Here is a 20,927-nt window from a genome sequence, read left to right as displayed (position 1 = left end):
AGAGGCATTCTACCTAAAAGCTACATGTCTGGCCCTATTTTTTAGTCTTTATTTTGAAACAGGCTCTCACTGAGTTGCGGAGGGCCTCGCTAAGTAGCTGAGGCTGTCCTTGAATCGCAATCCTCCTGTCTCAACCTCCAAATACTGAGATTACAAGTGTGCACCACCACGCCTAGTTCCTTTTAGTCTTTTCGTTTTTGAAACAGGGTCTCACTGAGTTGCAAAGGGCCTTACTAAGTAACTGAGGCTGAATGTGAACCACATTCCTCCAGTCTCAGCCTCTAGAATGTTGGGATTACAAGTGTGCACCACCACGCCCGGCTGGAATATGCCTTTTGAAAAGAGTTAACTATTGTCACTGGGCCTTCAAAAGTAATAAGGAGCTTTCAGCCCAGTGGGTTAAGGTCTGGGATCTTACTTGCCCTAACGGCAATATTCTGGTTGATGCTGCTAGAAAACAGAGACTGGACAGAGATGTCTACCCTGTTCTAACAGGATGTTGTGATTCAGTTCAGAAGGCCACTAGATGAACGGCTTACCTTGTTGTACACAATGATAAAGTCACCAAGTTGGTGGGCAAGGATTCTTCTGCGCTCTAGAAGTGCTAACCGTCGACTGGGTAATACCATCCTCAGTGAATGCTGGAGGTTACTTGATGCCCGCTTGAGGAAACGGACCACCAGCTCCTATGAATTAACGAGTCAAAGAGGGGAAAGAGCAAAGATTGCACTGAGTATCAGAAGATAAGTTATGATGAGATTAGACAGTGGAGATTTGAGGAAAGGTATATGATATATTTTGAAAAACAAGACCCAGAACAGCATTAAAGATACAGAAAGTCAAAGCAGATGAATCTTATTCTCTTCCCTCAATAAAATGACAATGAGAAAGTCCAAATCAAATATGTACTCAAATAGTTAAATAAAAAGATAATAGCTACAAAAGTACCATAGTATATATATATATTACTGGTACTATCAGAATGCAAAAAGCAGATATCACTTCTAGTAAGGTGATGAGATAGAGCTATTTAGGGAAGGTAGCTTTCAAAGACAGGCAGTGAAAACGGAGACCATGGGAACAGATGAAACCCTCAGATGTGAGAAAGAAGGAAACGAATACAGAAATACACTCAGGTACAGGAAAAGGAGAAAGAACCAAAAAAAAAAAAAAAAAAAAAAAAAGCAGGCTAGAAACATTAGGTTAGGGAGAAAACAATACCATGGAGGATAAGTGAGAAAAGGGTTCCATGTCAAAGGTTCCTAGACCTAGGCTAGGAATGGCAAGGCCCACAACCAAGACATGGCTCTGGAGCTAGCCACTATGGGGCAATTTCAGGAGGAGAAGACCACTTTCAGTAAAAAGAGTGAAAGGAAGACATGAAGAAATGCATGGGTAATGCAGAATATGGGTCAAAGTAGAAATGACTGATTTAAAAAGGTTGGCAATAAAAGAAAGAACTATAATAGTCACTTGAAAGGTGGTGGCCCTTTTATATCTCTAAGAATAAGAGAGCTTTCAAAATTGAATAACTGGCACAATGGAAAGTCATTAATGGAAAGAAAAATACAACACACACTTAGGGACTTTGAAATCTAAACAGAAATCAAATCATAACATCACAAATGCTTCAAAAGATTTTGCAGAACCAACAGCCATTAAGAGGTTGTTGTCCTCTTCTGCAGCTGGGTGTGTTGGCACATGCCTGCAATCCTGGTATTAGGAGGCTAAGATAGGAGAATTATAGGTTCAAGGCCAGCCCTGACAATTTAATAAGACATTGCTTCAAAGTAAAAAAATAAGGGCTGATGGGGTAGCTTGGAGGTAGAATGCCCCTCGGGTCAATCCGCAGCATAAAAATAAATAAATGTATGTTTCTATATGATGGGTCTGGGGGCCTTCTGCTGATGTAACGTCTGTGAGTTATAAGGAATCTCTAGCCCTCATGCAGAGCACAGAGGCAGCTTGACACCCATCTTCTTCATGAGCAAGACCACTGCCATCATCGTTAGGCAATGGATTAGGGTTTGCTTCCTATCTATATTTCCAAGAAGGAATTCACACGACTGGTATTAAGTTTTACAGTGGTAAGCCTACATACTGTTGTAGAAAGCCATAGAAATGCAGTGTGCATTATAAGCCAGCATTTTCAGTGGTTATTCACTTTTAAGCTATTTTTTTCCTTCTTGAATTTGATTTTTTGTATACTGTCCTTTGGTGCCAATTTACTCCAGCATAAAATGAACAGCCTCATAACGAGAGAGTCAGATTTCATAGTTCTACTTTGCTGTCTTTACTATAGGGTGGTTTAAGCTGCTATATTAAAACATTATTTTTTTTTCACAGTGGAGCAGACAAATTGACTCTCAAAAAAGGCAGTCTCAATTTTCCACTTGGAAAGAGCAGAGCTAACATTTTCCACTGATGGTTGAAGGATTATTCACAGCACATAAGGTTTTATCTTTGCATATGTATTCACTACTTTAAGTTTGCAAGTTGTTTTCTGGGATAACCAACATATTTTTATAATAAGCCTCATATAAAGACTTCTATATCCAGGTGACTAAAAATTGGAGTAGGGTCATCACTGGGTGAGATAAAGGATGCAGCTTTCTCAGACTTAAAGGTCCCTCTCTTTTTAAAGATTTCTGTTGTTAAAGAGATTACTTAAGAGTTGTGACTTCTTCTATATGCTCTGACCTTACCAAAAACCTTGAAGTTCCTAGTCATTGTGATTTAAAACACACACACACACACACACACACACACACACACACTCCTCCTACAATGTTATATCCCTGACAGGTTCAAATGACTGGTATGTAGTCAAAATTATCATACAAGGTTGATTCTAATAATCTAAGAATTTTTTTATTTTTGGAGGGTAATGGGGGTTCAACCCTAGGGGCATTCTATCTCCAAGCTACACCCCCAACCCTACTTTTAATTTTGAAACAGGGTCCCTCTAAGTTGCTGAGGCTGAGGCTACCTCAAATCTGCAATCCTCCTGTCTCAGCCTTAAGAATTTTATAAAGTAACAACCGGTAAAGAAAAATGTTAAATTGGAGGACGATGTATTCTGAGAGCACCTATGACAAGGTTTTGACTCTCACAGAGTAACTGCTCAGGACAGAAACAAATGCCTCATGACCCAAAGAAACAATGGAAGACCAAGTAATTATAATGTACACCTGTGCAATACATGTAAGATCTGGGTTCAAGTTCCAGTTTCAATCTGTTGTGGAACAGACCTAGCTTCTCTAGATCTTGGTTTCCTCATCTGTAAAATGAATATGAATACGCCTACCTCAAAGAGTTAATAAAATGCTGGGTTGCTTCAGAAAAGATTGTAAATTGTTATTCGTGTGGACTTTGTACAGGGCTTATCATTCAATAAGCAATCAATTCCCATTTCAGAAAGAAATGAACTGAAGCCCTTCTGACATGAAGTAATGAACAGGGCTCCAGATCAAAGATTTGTGTCACATCATGTTAAAGGGAAATCTAGAAACTTTACTATGCAATAATTCTTTCACCAGAAGAATATATTGCTCTTTAATAGACAAGAGACAGAAAATGAGAGGGAGGAGGAAGAATGAAGGGAAGGGAAGAAAAGGGAGGAAAAAAAGAAAAAGGACAAGCCAAAGGTTCCAATGAGAAGATCCTCACCATCTGTTCATCCTCTTTGGCAGCCCAACTGGCACTGAGTGTCTGACCTCCACTGTCTTTCGTCAGGCGAATTTGAACATGCTGGAGATACGCAGAGAATGCTATTCGGGCCTGTACTTTGCTAGAGAAATCCAAAACAACATACAGTTATGAGCTAGAATATAAGCCTACCAAATGTTTACCTGCCTCTCTCCAAGTGGCCTTTGACGATTCTTTCATTAGGATGGTTAAGAAACATGAGCTCATCATTTAGTCACTGAATAAAGAAGTCTTGTAAATAGTAGGAACCTTAATTTTTTTTCATATTAAAAGAAAGCTGTGTGTGGTGGTGTATGCCTGTAATCCCAGTACATGGGAAGCTGAGACAGGAGGATCACAGGTTTGAAGTCAGCCGTAGCAACTTAGCGAGATCCTTATAATTTGATGAGATCCTGTTTCAAAATAAAAAATAAAGTAGGGCTGAGGATGTAGCTCAGAGGCTCAGAGGCAGAATGCCCTGGTTCATTTCCCAGCTCTACAAAAAGAAAAGAAAAAAAAAAAAGAAAGAAAAAGAATCAGAAATGGAGACTTCTATTTGTTTTCTCATTATTAACATGCAGGGGTGGGGGGGGGAATAAGAATAGAAAATTAGGTTTCCTACCTGATAAAATCATGCTATCTCTTTGAATTTTTTAAACAGAAGTACTGAACATTCACAGAAACCTTTGTAGTAACAAAGAAAGGGTTTTTTTTTGTGGGTTTTTTTTTCTCTCTCTCTCTCTCTTTTTTTTTTTTTTTTTTTTTTGCCTTTTAGGCCCACAAAGACATACTTAGCAGATAGTAAAAAATGTATGAAAACTAATATTTCTAGTGTGCAAAAGCCCCTGAAGCAGGAAATAGATAAATCCTACAGAGGAACTTTTAAGACCAAATTTTAAGGTCATGCTATTCTCAACTACAAGATGGGAGTGGCTGGAACCCAAAAAGAGAGTCCAAAAGAGCTTGGCGTAGATGAGCTGACAGACGGGGGACGAACCCAGATGTTCAATGGGGAAAGAAATCCTTAGCCTTGGCCAAAAGCACTGCAGTAGCGTCACTGAAGGATCCATCTACCTTCTGCCTGGTGGGTTAGGCTGGGAACAAGGAAAGCAGATCAAGCTAGCATGTGAAAGATAGAGGTACCAGAGAGACACTGACGATTTTCACTTCGGCTGCTAACTGTGGCAAATCTGTTTTCTTTCAGGCAAGATTTTGGTTACTTCAGCTGATTGGCCTTCTGGCACTGCAGCTGAAATTACATCAGTGAAGATTAGGGCCCAACACAAACTTTGTTTACAATCCTCACACATGCAGTCACTGGCTGCTTTCTACTCATTGCTCCCCCAATGTTAGGATGAAAGATTTGTCCAGAGCAAACTGGAATCCTAAGAGGGTCCAGGTCTAGATTCTGAGTGTGCTGGAAGATTCGAGGGTAAGGGACCTGGGCTGGGAAGTTCATTTGCTTTTGAGAGTTTCATACATAAAAGCTTCAGAACATAAATTAAGGCCAGATCTTTGTTATTAATGGGGATAGTTTATGGCAGCACAATATAAATTTAAAACAAAAAATGCATATTTCCAAATGTTCACAACAAAGACAATAATTATATTATTGTTTAGTTAGCGAATGTATATCATTTTACCCCTAGCATCTTCATAGGTTTTATATCCATAACAAATTATTTTCAAGTCAAAATAAATGAGAAAAGTTGTCCATTTTGGCCAACATGCAACATAATGAGCAACGTTTTAGACACCTCCAAAATGTAGCAGAAAACCCAACTGCATTGATTGGCCCCTTCATACTTGGTCCATAATAAGGGACCAATCAATGCAGTTGGGAATTATTGCGCATAAGTTGATTATTTCAATCACTGTTTTGTTGTAAATGAAATGAAAAGGTACTGAGTTCTTCATTTCTATATATCTTACTAAAGAGTAGCCTGAGATACTAATTCTAAAATTGTGTCAAGAAGTAACTGCGTCAAGATGTGGTTCCTGAATCTCAGACTGGGCATGATGGGTGTGTGTTTGCTTATCCCCAGAGTGGTTACTATTTACTTCCCCGGGTTCACTAACAAGGGCAAGGAAAAAAGGGCTGCTTATTTTGTCCATCAGTGGAGTTTGTTGAAAATAAATAGGTGAATCTCTAGAGTTAATCGTTACTATGTGTCAAAAGGTTGGAGAACACTGTAAGGAAGTATTTTCCTGACTGATGAACAATTAACTCAGTTATGATCATCTATCCCTATAAAACATTATGCAGTATATTATGTAGCATTCAACACATTATATAATGCATAATCAAAATAATATGAAAAAGAAGAACCAAAAAGTAAAAAACTTTAAAATAAAACTGTGTCCAAATTATTGGTCAGCTACTCATTTGTTACCCCAACCCCCCAAAAAATGAATAAAATCCAGAATGATTTATACCAAAGGAATTTTTTTGTTTGTTTTTTGTTTGTTTGTTTTGTACTGGGAATTTAATTCATGGGTATTCTACCTCCAAGCTACACTCCAGCCCTTTTAATATTTTTAAATTTTTGAAACAGGGTCTCACTAAGTTGGTGAGGATCTTGCTAAGTTGCTGAAGATGACCTCAAACCTATGATCCTTCTGTCTTAGCCTCCCAAGTATTACAATTATAGAAGTGTGACATTGTGCCCAGGTGGAAACTCAGTGTGCTTTTTTTTTAAACCAATAGGTTGAATAGGTCCTCAGTGTGTGAGGTATACAACAAGGAGGCTGTGTCTGCAGCCTCGAAGACTTGCTCTGGTCCCTCCCTACAGCTCTTAATAGCCACTGAGCTGCTTCACAGGCAGTAGGTAGCTTTGGGCAACATAGTCTATAATCTACTCATTTACACTAACAAACCCTTTACTTATAACAGTGCACTCATTGAAAGTGAGGTCCACAGATTTATGAAGAAATAATTTCTATAACAGCTAAGAAGAACACTATTGCTGAAAAGCAGCTCAGAATACAGTGTCATGTTTTCGTGTGTGTGTGTGTGTGTGTGTGTGTGTGTGTGTGCATGTGTGTGGTACTGGGGGTGGAACCCAGGGGCTTTCTACTGCCAGGCTACACTCCCAACCCTATTTTATACTTTATTTGGAAACAAGGTCTCACTAAGTTGCTGAGAGCCTCACTAAGTAGCTGAGGCTGGCTTCAAACCTGTGCGATCCTCCTGTCTCAGCCTCCCAAGCATGGGGATTACACGCATGCACCACCACGCCCGGCTCAGTGTTGTTTTCACATGGCTTTTCTTTTCCTTCTTTCTTTTCTTTTTCCTTCCTTCCTTCCTTCCTTCCTTCCTTTCCTTTCCTTTCCTTTCTTTCTTTCTTTTTTTTTTTTGTGGTACTGGGGATGATACACAGGGGTGTTCTACCTCAGAGCTACACCTCCAGCCCTACTTCATTTTGAAACAGTCTCACTAGTTTGAGGAGGTCTTCACAAGGTTGCTGAGGCTGGCCACGAAACTGTGGTCCTTCTGTCTCACCCTCTCAAGTACTGGATTCCAGGTATGCACCATCATACCCGGCTTCTACATCTTACTGTAGATCTGCAGAGGATCAAAGGTATGAGGCCAGCCTCAGCAACTTAGAGTGGCCCTCAGCAGCTTAGCAAGACCCTCTTCAAAAGGAAAAAAAAAAGGGGTAGAGGTGTAGCTCAGAGTTAGAACACCATTGAGCTCAATCCCCAGCAACACACACAACGAGCATGCAGTGTCTAATTACAGTCATTAGTTCAGAGGACTTCTGTGAATATTAAATGAAAAATGACAATACAGCCATTAAAATAGGACCTGGTACATGGTATGTGTTAGTTAGTATCAGTTTTACTATAATAATTGCCAAAGGTACCTACCTCAGATTTCCATTATCTTGCAGAATCTGCATCAGGTTAAATTTCGGCTCTGGCTCCTGAGTCTCGATTTTGCAGCCCTGCTCGCCTTTATTATTCCATTCAGGAACTTTCATGGCATTTTCTTTGGGAGAATTTTCTACCATAACAGTCAATGAGGGTGTATATTTGGCTTGATTCTCTCCAACAGACCCCGCAGACTCCTCCTGAGAAGCTTCCTGTTCTTCATCTTCATTGTCTAATGCCACATCTTCCTCTTCTTCACTCTCTGTCTCAGTTTTAACATTCATTTCAGCTGGTTGGGTAATCACTAAATGCGAAGAATCACTCATGTTGCTGAAAAAAGGATTAAATTTTCCTCTCTCCCAATACCTTCCTTTTATCTTTTTAGTAAAAAAACCCATTTCTAAATCAAACCTCAAACAAGGCACAGAATTATTAGCAACCACATGTCTCTCTCTAATCTTACATATTCTAAAAACCTACTAATTATCTTCATTAGTGTTGAAATGTCTTATCTTACCGATGGCTCTCCCACAATCTAAGACAAAAAAAAGCCTCTCGCTATATCCGAATATGTGTAAAAGTATGAATATAGCAAGGATGCCCTGGACAATCATTGTTGGGAGGGGGAGAAGGGAAAACAGGGACAGGAGGGGGAGAGGGCACCAAGTACAGTTTAAACGTATACCATTTATTTTCAATAAAAAAATACAAAAAAAAAAGCCTCTTGATTGAGTCATCACTCTGAGTGTATTAGAGGTTTCAAGAAGCAGCCTTTAGAGAGGCACAAAGAGGAGAGGGTGTCTTTCTACACTATATTTACTCACTGCCCCTTCCTCCACTCCCTTGTAAGCTCTGTAAGAACAGAGTTTACACCTTTATTAATCAATAACACTTCAGTGTCTAACATGCTGCCCGATATAGGTGATCTTCAAAGAAGGGAAGCTGGGGAATAAAGGTAATTGGCCTGTCAATCCACTAAAAACAGACTCATGAGCCAGGTGTGGTGGCACACGCTTGTAATCCTAGCCAGGAGGATCGCAGGTTCACGGCCAGACTCAACTACTTAGTGAGGCCCTCCACAACTTAGTGAGATCCTGTTTCAAAATAAAGAATAAAAAACAGGGCTACAGGTATAGCTCAGAGGTAGAGTGCCCCTGGGTTTCATTTCCAGTACAGCAAAAAAAAAAAAAAAAGGGGGAAAAGTTACAAAATAGAAGAATATGAGAGGAAAAATATTTCTCTTTGTCTAAAAACAGAGCATTCTATAACTTCAAAGGATAAACTGGACTTTTCTATCATCAAAACCCCAACAGTAATGCTCAGAATTCCATTACACTCAGGCTAACACTATTTTCAAAGTATCAGGTATGTGTATGATGACACAGTAAGAGCAAGCACCAAAATATGCAGGTTTTAGAGCTTCTGCAATACAGACATTATGGAGCTGAAGGTTAAATACTGTCCTGAAACTAGGTTTCAGAGAAAAGAATGAGACAAAACAAAAACAAGTGCATGTGACTGGGAAAGTTCTCACTCACTAAGTACTGAGTAAGGAGCTGGTTAACCCGACTGTAGTGTGGTTAGCACTGACCGCAGGTACCTGGGTATTTTGGCCTCATTGCCCTCAATCTGCCACTCCGCCGTCTGCGTTTGCGCACCTCCAGAGACAGGAGCTTTCTCTCGTAAAGAGCAGCATGCAGCTTGGCCTTTGAATTCACACTTTCTATCTTCAACTCTGGTGCTCCATCAGCAGCCATTCTAGGGGTGGGGAGGGGACAGTGTAATTGCCATCCGAAAGTTCTCTTCTTTATTCCAAGGCTAAACTTGACAGAATTCTGTAAGGATGACAGACTGGGTATGATAACTCTAATGAATTCTAAATTGGACTCTACAGTACCTCACTAATGTGAATTTTGTTAAATGTGTTTAACAAAAATCTGTTTAAAAATCTGTGTGAATACAATGTTTTAAGCATCACAGGGGAAGTGTCTCAGTGAAGTCACCCTCAGTGAGGGCCTCACGGGGTCTCAAGCACCCCAATGTAAGAAATTGCTAAGGCCACCATCCTCCTTTAGGTCCTAATTAGCTCTGTGAGGAGCAGGAGAGGTACGGGCCTCTCCAGGTCAGGAGTTAGAGTCAGAGGCACAGGTGAGAGAAAGCAGAGATGGAGGACAAGGCCAACCTCAAGCAGGTCATGAATGAGAAATGAGATGTGAGGACAGGGCTGCTGGCAGGTACAGTAGGCATGACAGTAAGACACATCACAAACCAGGGCGGTGACTGATGGCAGGCCCAGTTTAGACAAGGGCTGGGCAAAGTGTAAGATTGGCAAAGTCTCCCAGGTTCCAAAGAGAGAGCGAAGGATGTGTGGTCATATCTGAAAGCAGGCTGCTAACTCTGCACACGCAGAACCTAAGATCTAACTAGTTAGCTCTAAATTCTCTCCAACTTGAAGGCTATTTACTTTGAGGGCAAGGAATCATCCTAACTCCTCTGGGAGTTTTTAAGACTCTGTATATGACCAAAAAGATATATATATATATATATATATATATATATATATATATATATATATATATATATTAGTCTGTTTACGACTTTCTAGGGAGAGAGAGTAGTAATTCTTTTGGAAGCGTTTTATTTAGAATAGAAAACCTACCTGCTCTTAGTGAAGAGCAGGTGGGTTCTGACAGTGGGAATAGAAATGGAAAGCAAATTAATGTTTTGTTTTGTTTTTGAGGCTGGTTCTCACTATGATGCTCAGGCTGGTTTCAAACTTCTGAGCTCAAGCTGGTCATGGTGGTGCATGCTTATAATCCCAGCACTCGGGAGGTGGAGACTGGAGGATCACAGACAGCCTCAGCTACTTAACTACGCCCTTTGCAACTCATTGAGACTCTGTTTCCAAAAAAAAAAAAAAAAAAAAAAGACAAACTTCTGAGCTAAAGTAGTTCTTCCTGCTCCAGCCTCCCAAGCAGCTATGACTATACTTCTGTATCTCCAAACCAAGCTATTAGTGAACGTCAAAATGGTTCAAACTTAGCTTTTATCATAGTTCCAAAGACTAAATCACACTGTCATAGAGCTATTAAAATATTTAGCCAATTAAAGAAAATTAAAAAAAAAACTGACTTAAACATCACACCATTTATTTAATAATATCTGGTCAACTTAGTCAAATTTGATTATTGTATAGGCAAACAAATATAGGTAAACATGACTTCTCTATATAAGCTCACAAACATTCTTCTTTCTCAAGACATAGCTTTTAAAAAGTTAATGTGATTTAACATAGCTTAATGTTTGAGCTCATTCTAATTGAATGAGTAGGAGTTAATTTAATACCCTAATAAATTAAGATGAACTATTCATGTTCATTAGCCAATGTCCATTTTATAAATAAGACTGTTTCTGCCTAAATTGCCTAGAAAATGATTCTTTAGAGGAAAAGGAATTTCTTTCAGGGCAATTATCAATAAAAACTCCATAAAAATCATCTGAAAACATGACTTCCAAAAGCTCAGAGACATGGAGAAGAACTAAAAATCTCCTTCTTCCCAGGATCGGTGGCGCACGCCTGTAATCCCAGTACTTGGGAGGCTAAAAGAGGAGGATCAAAAGTTTGTGGCCAGCCTCAACACTTTAGCGAGACACTCAGCAGCTGTTGTTTCATAATAAAAGATAAATTTGGTATGGTGGCACATACCAGTAATCCCAGTACTTGGGAGGCTGAGACAGAAAGATTGCAGGTTTGAGGTCAGCCTCAGCAACTTAGTGAGATCCTATTTCAAAACAAAAAATAAAACAGGGCTGGGTGGAGCTCAGAGGTAGAATGCTTCTGGGTTCTAGTACCATACCCTCACCTACTACCATACACTAGTACCATACCCCCACCACCATTTTTTCTTTATAGACATTATGTGTGTGTGTGTGTGTGTGTGTGTGTGTGTTTATTATTTGTTTGTTTTGTTTTGGTGGTACTGGGGTTCCTGGAAACCCTTCTACCTCCTGGCTACACTCCCAGACATATTTTATATTTTTATTTGGAAACAGGGTCTTTTAAGCCATTGAGGCTGGCTTCGAACCTGCGCAATCCTCCTATCTCCACCTCCCAAGCGTGGGGATTACAAGCATGCGCCACCACACCCAGCTATATTTTAATTTTTTAAAAATCGACATATATTTTAAGTGAACAACTATGAGCTAAGAGAACCTAGACAGACTGAGAAATTCCAATTAGTATAAGGAATGGAGGATATGGAATGTTGGGGCAAAGTGTAAATCTGATAGTTCTCTGAGGGAAAGAAGTATGCTTTTCTTCATGACCACCACACCTATGATGTTTATGAGACTGCCTGGCATATGACTAACATGCCATGAATACTGGCTAATTAATGAGATTCTCGAATACGTTACAATCCCTTTTAGATATATCTATTTATTTTGTTTTTTCTAACCATTTATGATGAAAATATTTGAACAGAAAAATTTAAAGAATTATACATTTCTCTGCACAAATAAAGAGTCACAGGCATTTTACATACTTTCAGTTCTGTGGCAAACTGAAAGCAGTCCCATAAGGTACAGAGTGGATATTTCCAGTATGTCAAGGCCCACATACAAACTCTGATCTGATTCTAACATTGCAATGGTCTTCAAAAATCAATAATCTGGTCTCTTCCCAAACAAGAATTCGATTATTATCCAGTGAAACAATATACATGTATTTATAATAATGTAAATTTCACACTTGGTTTCTAAAAAGTGGACACAGAATACTTTTCCAATAAAAAAAAACACTATTCATGTTACTGTTCATGCTGAGCCAAGTTGAAAATGGTAATATAAAATATTATGCTTAGTCTGTGCATGGTCACACACTAAAAATCAGTTACCGTGTTCTTCCTGTCAATAAGCTTCTTCTTGGGTTTCCCCTACAGAAGTAGAAAGGACAACTGGGTTAGAGAATGCTATTCAGATATTAACTATGGAGTTCACACACACATAAACATTCTTGAAATCTTTATTACAGAGATTCAATATGAAATTAGAATAGAGAGAACAGCTTTGGAGGAGAAGCAAATGGATGAATGGAGAATAGTCTCAAAGAAGAGTAGAATACTGTGAGCTGAAGGGGAAGATCAATGAAAAACAAAAGGAAAGAGCAAATATATTTTGGAGAAAACCTGTAATAATGGTTTGCATTTGTCTATTTCCAAAGCAAATTACACTTATTTGTTGCAACAATCATGTAAAGAACAATCAGTTATTAGCCCTGCTTGTATACAGGAGAAGGATAAAAGAATCCTGCACTCTGCCCATGGTTAGAGTTCAAAGCTTTTACATTTGAGCCTAGGTCTTAGGTCTCAGACCACAGATCTCTATTTTCATTTAACTATTTCATTAAAAAAGAAAAGAAAAACCAAGCTCGATTCTCATGAAGTTCTAAAAGGATGTTCATCAGGAATAGACATTCCACAACTCAAATATCTCTACTATCTCTAAAGTAATATTGGGCTCTAGTCACAGAAACTGAGTGATATTCATATTTAAATAGGCTTTTATCTTTTAAAGCATTCTCTCCTCATTTAGTACTTGACAGTTTGAAGGAAGGGGAAGAAGGGATTTCCCCCATTTTATTTGTGCTCATTGTGTATGTGTATGTTTAGCTTAGCACAATTTTATCAACTTTGTAAGGTTCATGAATCCACCACCACAGACAAGACACTAAACAATTATATCACCCATCATAAGGATCCCCTGATTGCTCTTTTGTAACCACACACTCTTCTTACCTTACTCCTATCCTGTTAATCTGTCCATTCTACAATTTTGTAATTTCAAAAATGTCAAATAGTAATTATACAGCATGTAACTAAGAAAAATGCAGTGTTGATTATGTTTACAGAAATATCAATTGAAAAGTTAAGAATTCATCAAGATATTTTGTCTTTCCCATATTTTCTGTTCCTATGAATGAATGCCTTGGTATTGTCTCATTATATTTAACTTTTTCAACCAGATACTGTTTTCTCTGGTAACCTGCAATGATGGCTTTTAGTAAGGACCACGACTTCATTCTGAGCTCAGACCTAGGCATAAACATAATGTATGCAGCCAGGGTTAAAACTGATACCAGAAGCCAGACATGGTGACACAGGCTTATAATCCCAGTACTAGGGAGGCTGAGACAGGATCATCACAAGTTCGAGAATAACCTCAGCAAGTCGTAAGACTTTCGTCAATCTATGAGACCCTATTTCAAAATTAAAATAAAATAGGGCTGGGGGTGTAGCTCAGAGGTAGAATGCCCCGAGTCTCAGTCCCCAGTACCACCCCAAACAAACAAACAAACAAACAAACACCTGCCTCCATAGAGTAAGACGATATATAAGACATTCTGCTAAGGCAGGATGGTGGCTAGGCAGGTGAAGAATAGAGGCAGGGAGAGAAGGCAGAACAAATTAACCTAAAAGAAACAAGTAGAGAGTTAATCTAAAAATGATTCTGATAATAACACAATAAGATTTCCAAGATGAAACCCATCAATCCAGGCCAAAGAGAAGAGATTTACTGGAAGATATTGCAACTTGGAACAAACTTGGTTTCCTATTTTCAGTGTTTGCAGTGTGTGTGTTTATGCGTGCTCCTATCACACTGGCAAAAATGAACATAAGATGAAGCTGAACATAACAGAGTCCCCACTCTAAAGGGCCAATCTGTAAAGTACAAGTGAGTAAACAGAAAATTTAATGCAATCTAGGAATCTAAAACAGACCAGCGGATATAAGAAGGGCTAAGAATACCCCTCCCAGTCAAGGTCAGAGGAGGAAGGACAGAGCTCAAGCCAGTCCAAGGGAAAAGGAGTTCATAAGGACAAGAAGATGTAAAAGAGCAAGTAAATATCGCCTGATCTGTCGCCTGATATGGCTTGGTGTGGAAAAGTGAAGATTAGGCTAAAATGGTAAGAGTAAATCATAAGGGTATTTCTTTGCTAAACAGGGAAATTTATGTTTTCTTAATTAAACTTTTTAGAATGTTTTATAGGCAGGAGTTGTTAACTGGAACGTGAAGAAAGAATGCAGGGGGTACCAACTTGAATGGAAAAAATAAAATTATATCCTTGGATTAAAATGTAACATTCCTCCAAATAAATTCAGGAAACTAGAATAGTGTAACTTCATTAGCAAAATACATTTTTTTCATTATACTGAGAATTGTCACAAGGATCTCAAAATACTGTCAATTCTTATTCTTTATTCTTTGCAATTATGGTAGTTATTAGACCAGCTGTTAGGTCTTCTTATTTAACGTGTTAATAAAGACGCACATATGGTATGACGTCTCAAAAGTCTTACTACTAATGCTATGCCTAAGGGAATGCGTCCTAGTTTAGGCCAGCACGGTGCACCCCAGCCTGTTGTGTCCCCTTTCCCCTTCATGGGAAAACCAAGTAAGGAAAGATCTACTCTCAAGCACAGAGTCCACGTCGTTTCAGAAAGAGACATCTACAACCTGTGGGGAAAAACATGAAAACTACCTATTTTAAGCAAACAATTTATTACCTCTAACCATGACTGGACAATCAAAGAGCATCAAAGATATGAAGATATAAGACAATAAAAACTGAAATGAACAAGATGAATAAACAAAACTATTACAGAGGAATTATACAATCCAAAAAAACTGAAAGGAACTTTAAACAAATTAAGACACAGAGACCTGAAAAGACATTATTTCCATAAGATATAAAGCATGGTGGCGCATACTTGTAATCCCAGCATTCGGGAGGCTGAGATGGGAGGACTGCAGTTCGCGAACAGCCTCAGCTACTTAGAGAGGCCCTCCGCAACTTAGTGAGATCCTGTTTCAAATAAAGAATAAAAAATAGGGCAGGGGGTGTAGCTCAGAGGTAGAATGCCCCTGGGTTCCATCTCCAGACCCCCCCCCCAACAAAAGCAATTTGATGATAATGAACAAAAGCCTCATCAATTTAGAGATTTTTGTGGGCTTTTTGGGGGGAGGGTACTAGATAGTCAACCCCAAGCCAACTCCAGCCCGCTTTTTATAAATTTTCAAACAGGGTCTCACTAAGTTGCTCAGGCGAGTCTCAAATCCAACCTCCTCCTGCCTTAATCTCCCAAGTACTGAAATTACAAGTGTGTGCCACCCCATCTGTCCAAATTTAGAGTTTTAAAAGACAAGTTCAAGAAATCTCCAAGAATAAAAAGCTAAGAGAAGCCGGGCATGGTGGTGCACGCTTGTAATCCCAGCATTCGGGAGGCCGAGACCAAAGGATCGTGGTTCACGGACAGCCTCAACTACTTAGTGAGGCCCTCTGCAACTCAGTGAGACACTGTTTCAAAATATAGAATAAAAAATAGGGCAAGGGGTATAGCTTGGAGGTTGGATGCCCCTGGGTTCCATCCCCAGACCTCCTGCCCCCCCCCAAAAAAAAAGCTAAGAGACAAGATGGAGAATACCAAAAAATCAAAGAAATATGGAGGATATAGCCACATGTATCTAACAAAAGTTCCCCAGGAAGGGAAAGAGAATAAGGGGACTGTTTTATTTCCCACAGTAGACAGACTTAAAACTTTAGACTGAAAGAACTTACCACAAAACCAAAATATTAAAAAATGATATATCAGAATATACTCTAGTAAAGCATCTGAACTCCATAGATGAAGAAACACTATTAAAGGTTTTATAGAGGTAGGGAAAATCTCCAAGCCCCAGTTCATAAATAAAGATCTGAGATTTCAACACTTCCCAGTAAATCCTTTTCCACCAAAAGCTCTGGATGTGCTTAACCAATGCTATTCATCACAAATATAAAGTACAAACCTGAATTTTCTTATAATAAATACTAAAACTATCATAAGTGGCTAAAATCTGGGTATCTACTTAGAGAATAGTTAAAAAAAAATCCTGAAAGTAATATAATTTCTCTAAATAACTAGATTGCCTTATTTTATTAAAAAAAATGAAGCCATTCACAAATTTGTATGTCATACTTGCACAGAGGCCATATTAATCTGTTAATCTTTATTCAATTACTAACCTGTATTCAATATAATTATGTCTCAAGGGCCATAAAGGCACATGGTTGACTAAGCAGCCCCCGACTGCTGTGCCATCTGAATTCCAGTGTCTGTTTTCCATCTTTTACCTGGTCTCCCTTGTATTGAGATTATTAGTTGTCATTTCTAACAAGTCTCAGTGTATTAACAACTATGTGAATTATCGCCCTTCTACTTTTAATGATTTGATAAAACTAATCTCCTCTGGTCTAGAAAAAAAAAAACTATGTCTGTTAAAATTGTGTCTGAGTTTTAAAAGAAACTGACCACCTTGGAAGAAGAATAGTTTAGGGCAGCTGTCACAACTGCTCAAAGATCTTTATGGTTTAATTCTGGGTTACTGACAAATGACAAAGTGCTAATTGTTACTGGTAAATTCTAGAAAATGAGGTTCTGTGTTTTATGCAAGGCCTTCTCTAACACTGATTTTACATGAAGATTTTTATACAGCTCCTTTCTTTCTTTTGCATGTACTTTTTCAACTCTGATGATGCGGTCCTCCATGGTTAAGTCTAGCAAATCCTCACCTGTCCTGGAAGAGGCGTGTTGCCAGCATGTAGTTCATGGAGGTCTTGTGCTCAAGGTAGGACCTGGAAGAAAAAGGAAGAAGTCAGTGATTTATTAAGCTCAGTTCAAGACAGAAATATAGAAATTAAGCCATGAGCCACACAGAGAAGTAACAGGTTATCATATACTATTTCTAAAAATACATGGATTTTTTTTTTTTTTTTTTTTTTTTTTGGTAATGGGGATTAAGCCCAGGGCATTCTACCTCTGAGCTACATTCATGGCCCTTTTATTTTTTTTAATTTATTGGTCCATTTAACCATACATCTTGATGAGGTACAAGTTGGTAAAGACCTACATGTGTACATCACTCATTAGACCTCCCCGATTCCCACCGCATCCCCCCTCCTTCCTGAGCTCATGTGTTCAGCACAATGATTAACTCTGATATGGTTGTGAATGCACATCACGTGCATTAGGGTGTGTCCCTCCCCCTCCCATCTCTTTACTCATCTGAGGTTTCTCCTCCTTTGTCTGGAGTCCTTCCTATGTCCTATTTTCTCCCTGGCTTCCCACATATTTTTTGAAACAAGGTCTTGCTACATTGCTGAGCTTGTCTTCAAACCTGTGATCCTTCTGTCTCTGCTGTCCAAGTACTGAGATTATAGGTGTACACCACCACATCCAGCTGAATATATTGTTTTTGTTTTGTTTCCCTTTTATTGTGGTACTGGAGATTGAACCTTAGAGCTTCCTACCTCTTAGCTATACCTCCAGGCCTATTTTATTTTGAAACAGAACCTCACTAAGTTGATGAGGCTGACCTTGAACCTGCAATATTACTGTCTCAACCTCTCAAATACTGATATTACAGGTATGCACCATGTCTGGCTTGAAATATATAGTTTTTAAAGCTGTAAATGAATATACAGTTGTTCAAATTAAAATTATAAAATACTAGAGAAACAGCAAGAGGATTAAAATGGAAGAAAAAAGAAAAAGGACTCAATTTAGAAAATAAAAAGATGCTGGGCATGATGGCATACGCTTATAATCCCCACGCTTGGTAGGCGGAGAAAGGAGGATGGTGCAGGTTCGAAGCCAGCTGCGCTGGCTTAAGAGACCCTGTTTCCAAATAAAAATATAAAATAGGTCTGGGAGTGTAGCCTGGAAGTAAAAGGGTTTTCAGGAACCCCAGTACCACCATAATAAATAAATAAATAAATAAATAAATAAATAAATAAGAAGACATAAGCATTAATTCAATGCCTTTTTTTTTTTTTTTTTTTGAGGTACTGGGATGAAACTCAGGGACGTTCTACCTCTGAGCTACACCCCCAGCCCTGTTTTTTATTCTTTATTTGGAAACAGGGTCTCACTAAGTTGCAGAGGGCCTCACTAAGTAGATGAGGCTGTCTGCAAACCATGATCCTCCTGTCTCAGCCTCCCGAATGCTGGGATTACAAGTGTGCACCAAGGCTCGAATCTAATGCCTTTTAAAAATAAACCATAACAATGCCTAAAAATAAGCTTGAAAGCCCGGCGTGGTGGCGCACGCTTATAATTCTTGCGCTTGGGAGGTGGAGACAGGAGGATCGCACAGGTTCGAAGCCAGCCACGCTGGCTTAAGAGATCCTGTTTCCAAATAAAAAAATATAAAAATAGGTCTGGGAGTGTAGCCTGGAGGTAGAAGCGCTTCCAGGAACCCCAGTACCACCACAAAAAAAAAAAGAAATGAAATTAGCCTGAAGAAGATTAAACTGATCTTGGATTAATAAAAATGATAAACTAAATTCAGAAAATAAAACTCAAAGATTAAAATAAAATTACCAAAGAAATTCTACATATAGACGAGGTGAAATGAAATTGGGCATGGGAGATGCAAAAAGGGCATAAAAATGCAGACAGGAATTTGCTTCCATCGTGTTATTTCTCAGCTGAAGAGTTTTTAGTGACTCTCTGATGTCTACTGCAGAGGCACATGCTTTCCCTTTCAGCCCTGCATCATAGAGTTGGATAATCTACAACCAACAGTTTAGTTATACTTTCTCCATGCAGCTGCCCAACACTGATGCTGCAGTGCAGCCAGACAAGTCTCTTCAGAGACCACACCTCCATGGATCCTGTGCCTCTGCCTAGACCCTATCCCCATAACAAGCGGCAAGTACTCTGCTGTACCAGGTGTTCCCGACAGAGCTGCGCCAAGTCTACGGAGGTTTCCTTGTGTGAACTACCCTGATCTTTAGTGTATGCCTGAGGGACTGGTATATACTGCCTCACTGAATAAACTTTCTTCTAGGAAAGCTGCATGATGCAATCCACTCCTAGAAATATACCCCAGAGACACATGCAGGAATATTTATAGCACAGCTGTCCTTAACAGCAGAAGACCAGAAAGAAGTCAAATGTCCATCAGTAGAAAAATGGAAAAAGTAACAGCAATATAAACACATGGTAAAGTCTAGCAGTGCATTGAAAAGCTATGAATTCTACCTGTACGCGGCAACATGAATCTCAGTAACATAAGCTTAATGAAGAAAGCAAGAGTGTGCGGAGCGTGCCAATTGTTTTTTAGAAAAAGTTCAAAAGCAATTAAGACTAAAAATAAAATTCTGTTTCTTTACATAAGAGGAAAACTGCTACAAGGCCTGCCCTCCTGGCATAAAGAACTAGAGAGTATATAAGCAAACAACAGTTTATAGACATTCAAAAACTGAAAGCACAGGACTGGGATCTCTGATAGAAATAAATGAACAAAGCCCTACCTTTCTGACTACAATTATCAGACTGTGCAGAAAACGAGAAGATTAGGGTAGAGCCCAACAGTCTCTAAGATGAGAAAAGTTCTAGGAACAGCTAGAATTTTTAGTGTGACATACTGAAGAGGAAAAAGTTGTGCATAAGAAGAAATCCTAAATCACTACAGGGGGGCCCTTGAGTTGTTAGGTAAAACTAATCCACTGAGAAAGGGCAAAGAGTCTGCAGAGCTAGGCAAAGAGCATCTGTCAGAATCAAGAACAATTAAGAACAAAATACAATAAAATACGGTGGTGGTGCACATCCATAACCCTAGCACTTTTTTGGGAGGCTGAGACAGGAGCCTGCAGGTTAGGGTCAGGCCCAGCAACTTAGTGAAACCCTATTTCAACCTAATACGTAAAAAAGCTGGGGGTATAGCTCAGAGGTAGAATGCCCCTGGGCTCAATTCCCAGTATAAAAAAAGAAAAAACAAGGCAATAAAATCCAACCTGTAAGATTTAACACTTACAATGTCCAATATCCAATAGAAAATTACCATATATATGAAGAAAGTGAAAAACACAAGTCATATACAAAAGAAAAACCAAGTGGTGGCGCACGCTTGTAATCCCCGAGCTTGGGAGGCGGAGACAGGAAGATCACGCAGGTTCGAAGCCAACCTCGCTGGTTTAAGAGACCCTGGTTCCAAATAAAAATATAAAATAGGTCTGGGAGTGTAGTCTGGAGGTAGAAGTGTTCCATCCCCAGTACCACCAAGAAAAACAAAAACAAAAACAAAAAACAACAACAACAAAAAACAAGTGATGGAAACAGACCTAGAGATGACAGAAAGACATAATAAAAAATATTTTAAAAACAGTTACTCTATATCTACAAAATCTAAAGGAAATCATAAGAATAATAAAGAACAAATGAAGGAAGGCATGAAAGAGAAATGTAAATTCTACAGATGAAAAATAAAATATATGAAATAAAATTTTGTTGGACCTAATACAGGATAAGGCACTGCCGACAAAA

General features: G+C 38.9%; 1 protein-coding gene across 3 annotated transcripts in view; it reads right to left on the bottom strand.

Moving 5' to 3' along the window:
- TTLL5 (tubulin tyrosine ligase like 5) overlaps nucleotides 1-20,927 on the bottom strand; it is a gene marked incomplete at both ends in the record, with an annotated part of 224,442 nt that overhangs the window by 109,997 nt on the left and 93,518 nt on the right. For 2 of the 3 annotated variants that reach the window (XM_080707336.1, XM_080707338.1), the window contains 6 exons: nucleotides 540-686; nucleotides 3,670-3,790; nucleotides 7,558-7,864; nucleotides 9,161-9,318; nucleotides 12,456-12,494; nucleotides 17,171-17,233. In XM_080707336.1, coding sequence (XP_080563462.1) covers nucleotides 540-686; nucleotides 3,670-3,790; nucleotides 7,558-7,864; nucleotides 9,161-9,318; nucleotides 12,456-12,494; nucleotides 17,171-17,233 — 835 coding nt within the window. The remainder of the gene's footprint in view (nucleotides 1-539; nucleotides 687-3,669; nucleotides 3,791-7,557; nucleotides 7,865-9,160; nucleotides 9,319-12,455; nucleotides 12,495-17,170; nucleotides 17,234-20,927) is intronic. The other variant, XM_080707337.1, reaches the window with a different exon arrangement.

Source organism: Muscardinus avellanarius (assembly GCF_963383645.1).
Source record: "Muscardinus avellanarius genome assembly, chromosome: 12".
NCBI classification, from domain to species: Eukaryota; Metazoa; Chordata; class Mammalia; order Rodentia; family Gliridae; genus Muscardinus; species Muscardinus avellanarius.
The sequence above is the reverse complement of the archived record's forward strand: the minus strand, read 5'-3'. Positions and strand labels throughout refer to the sequence as shown.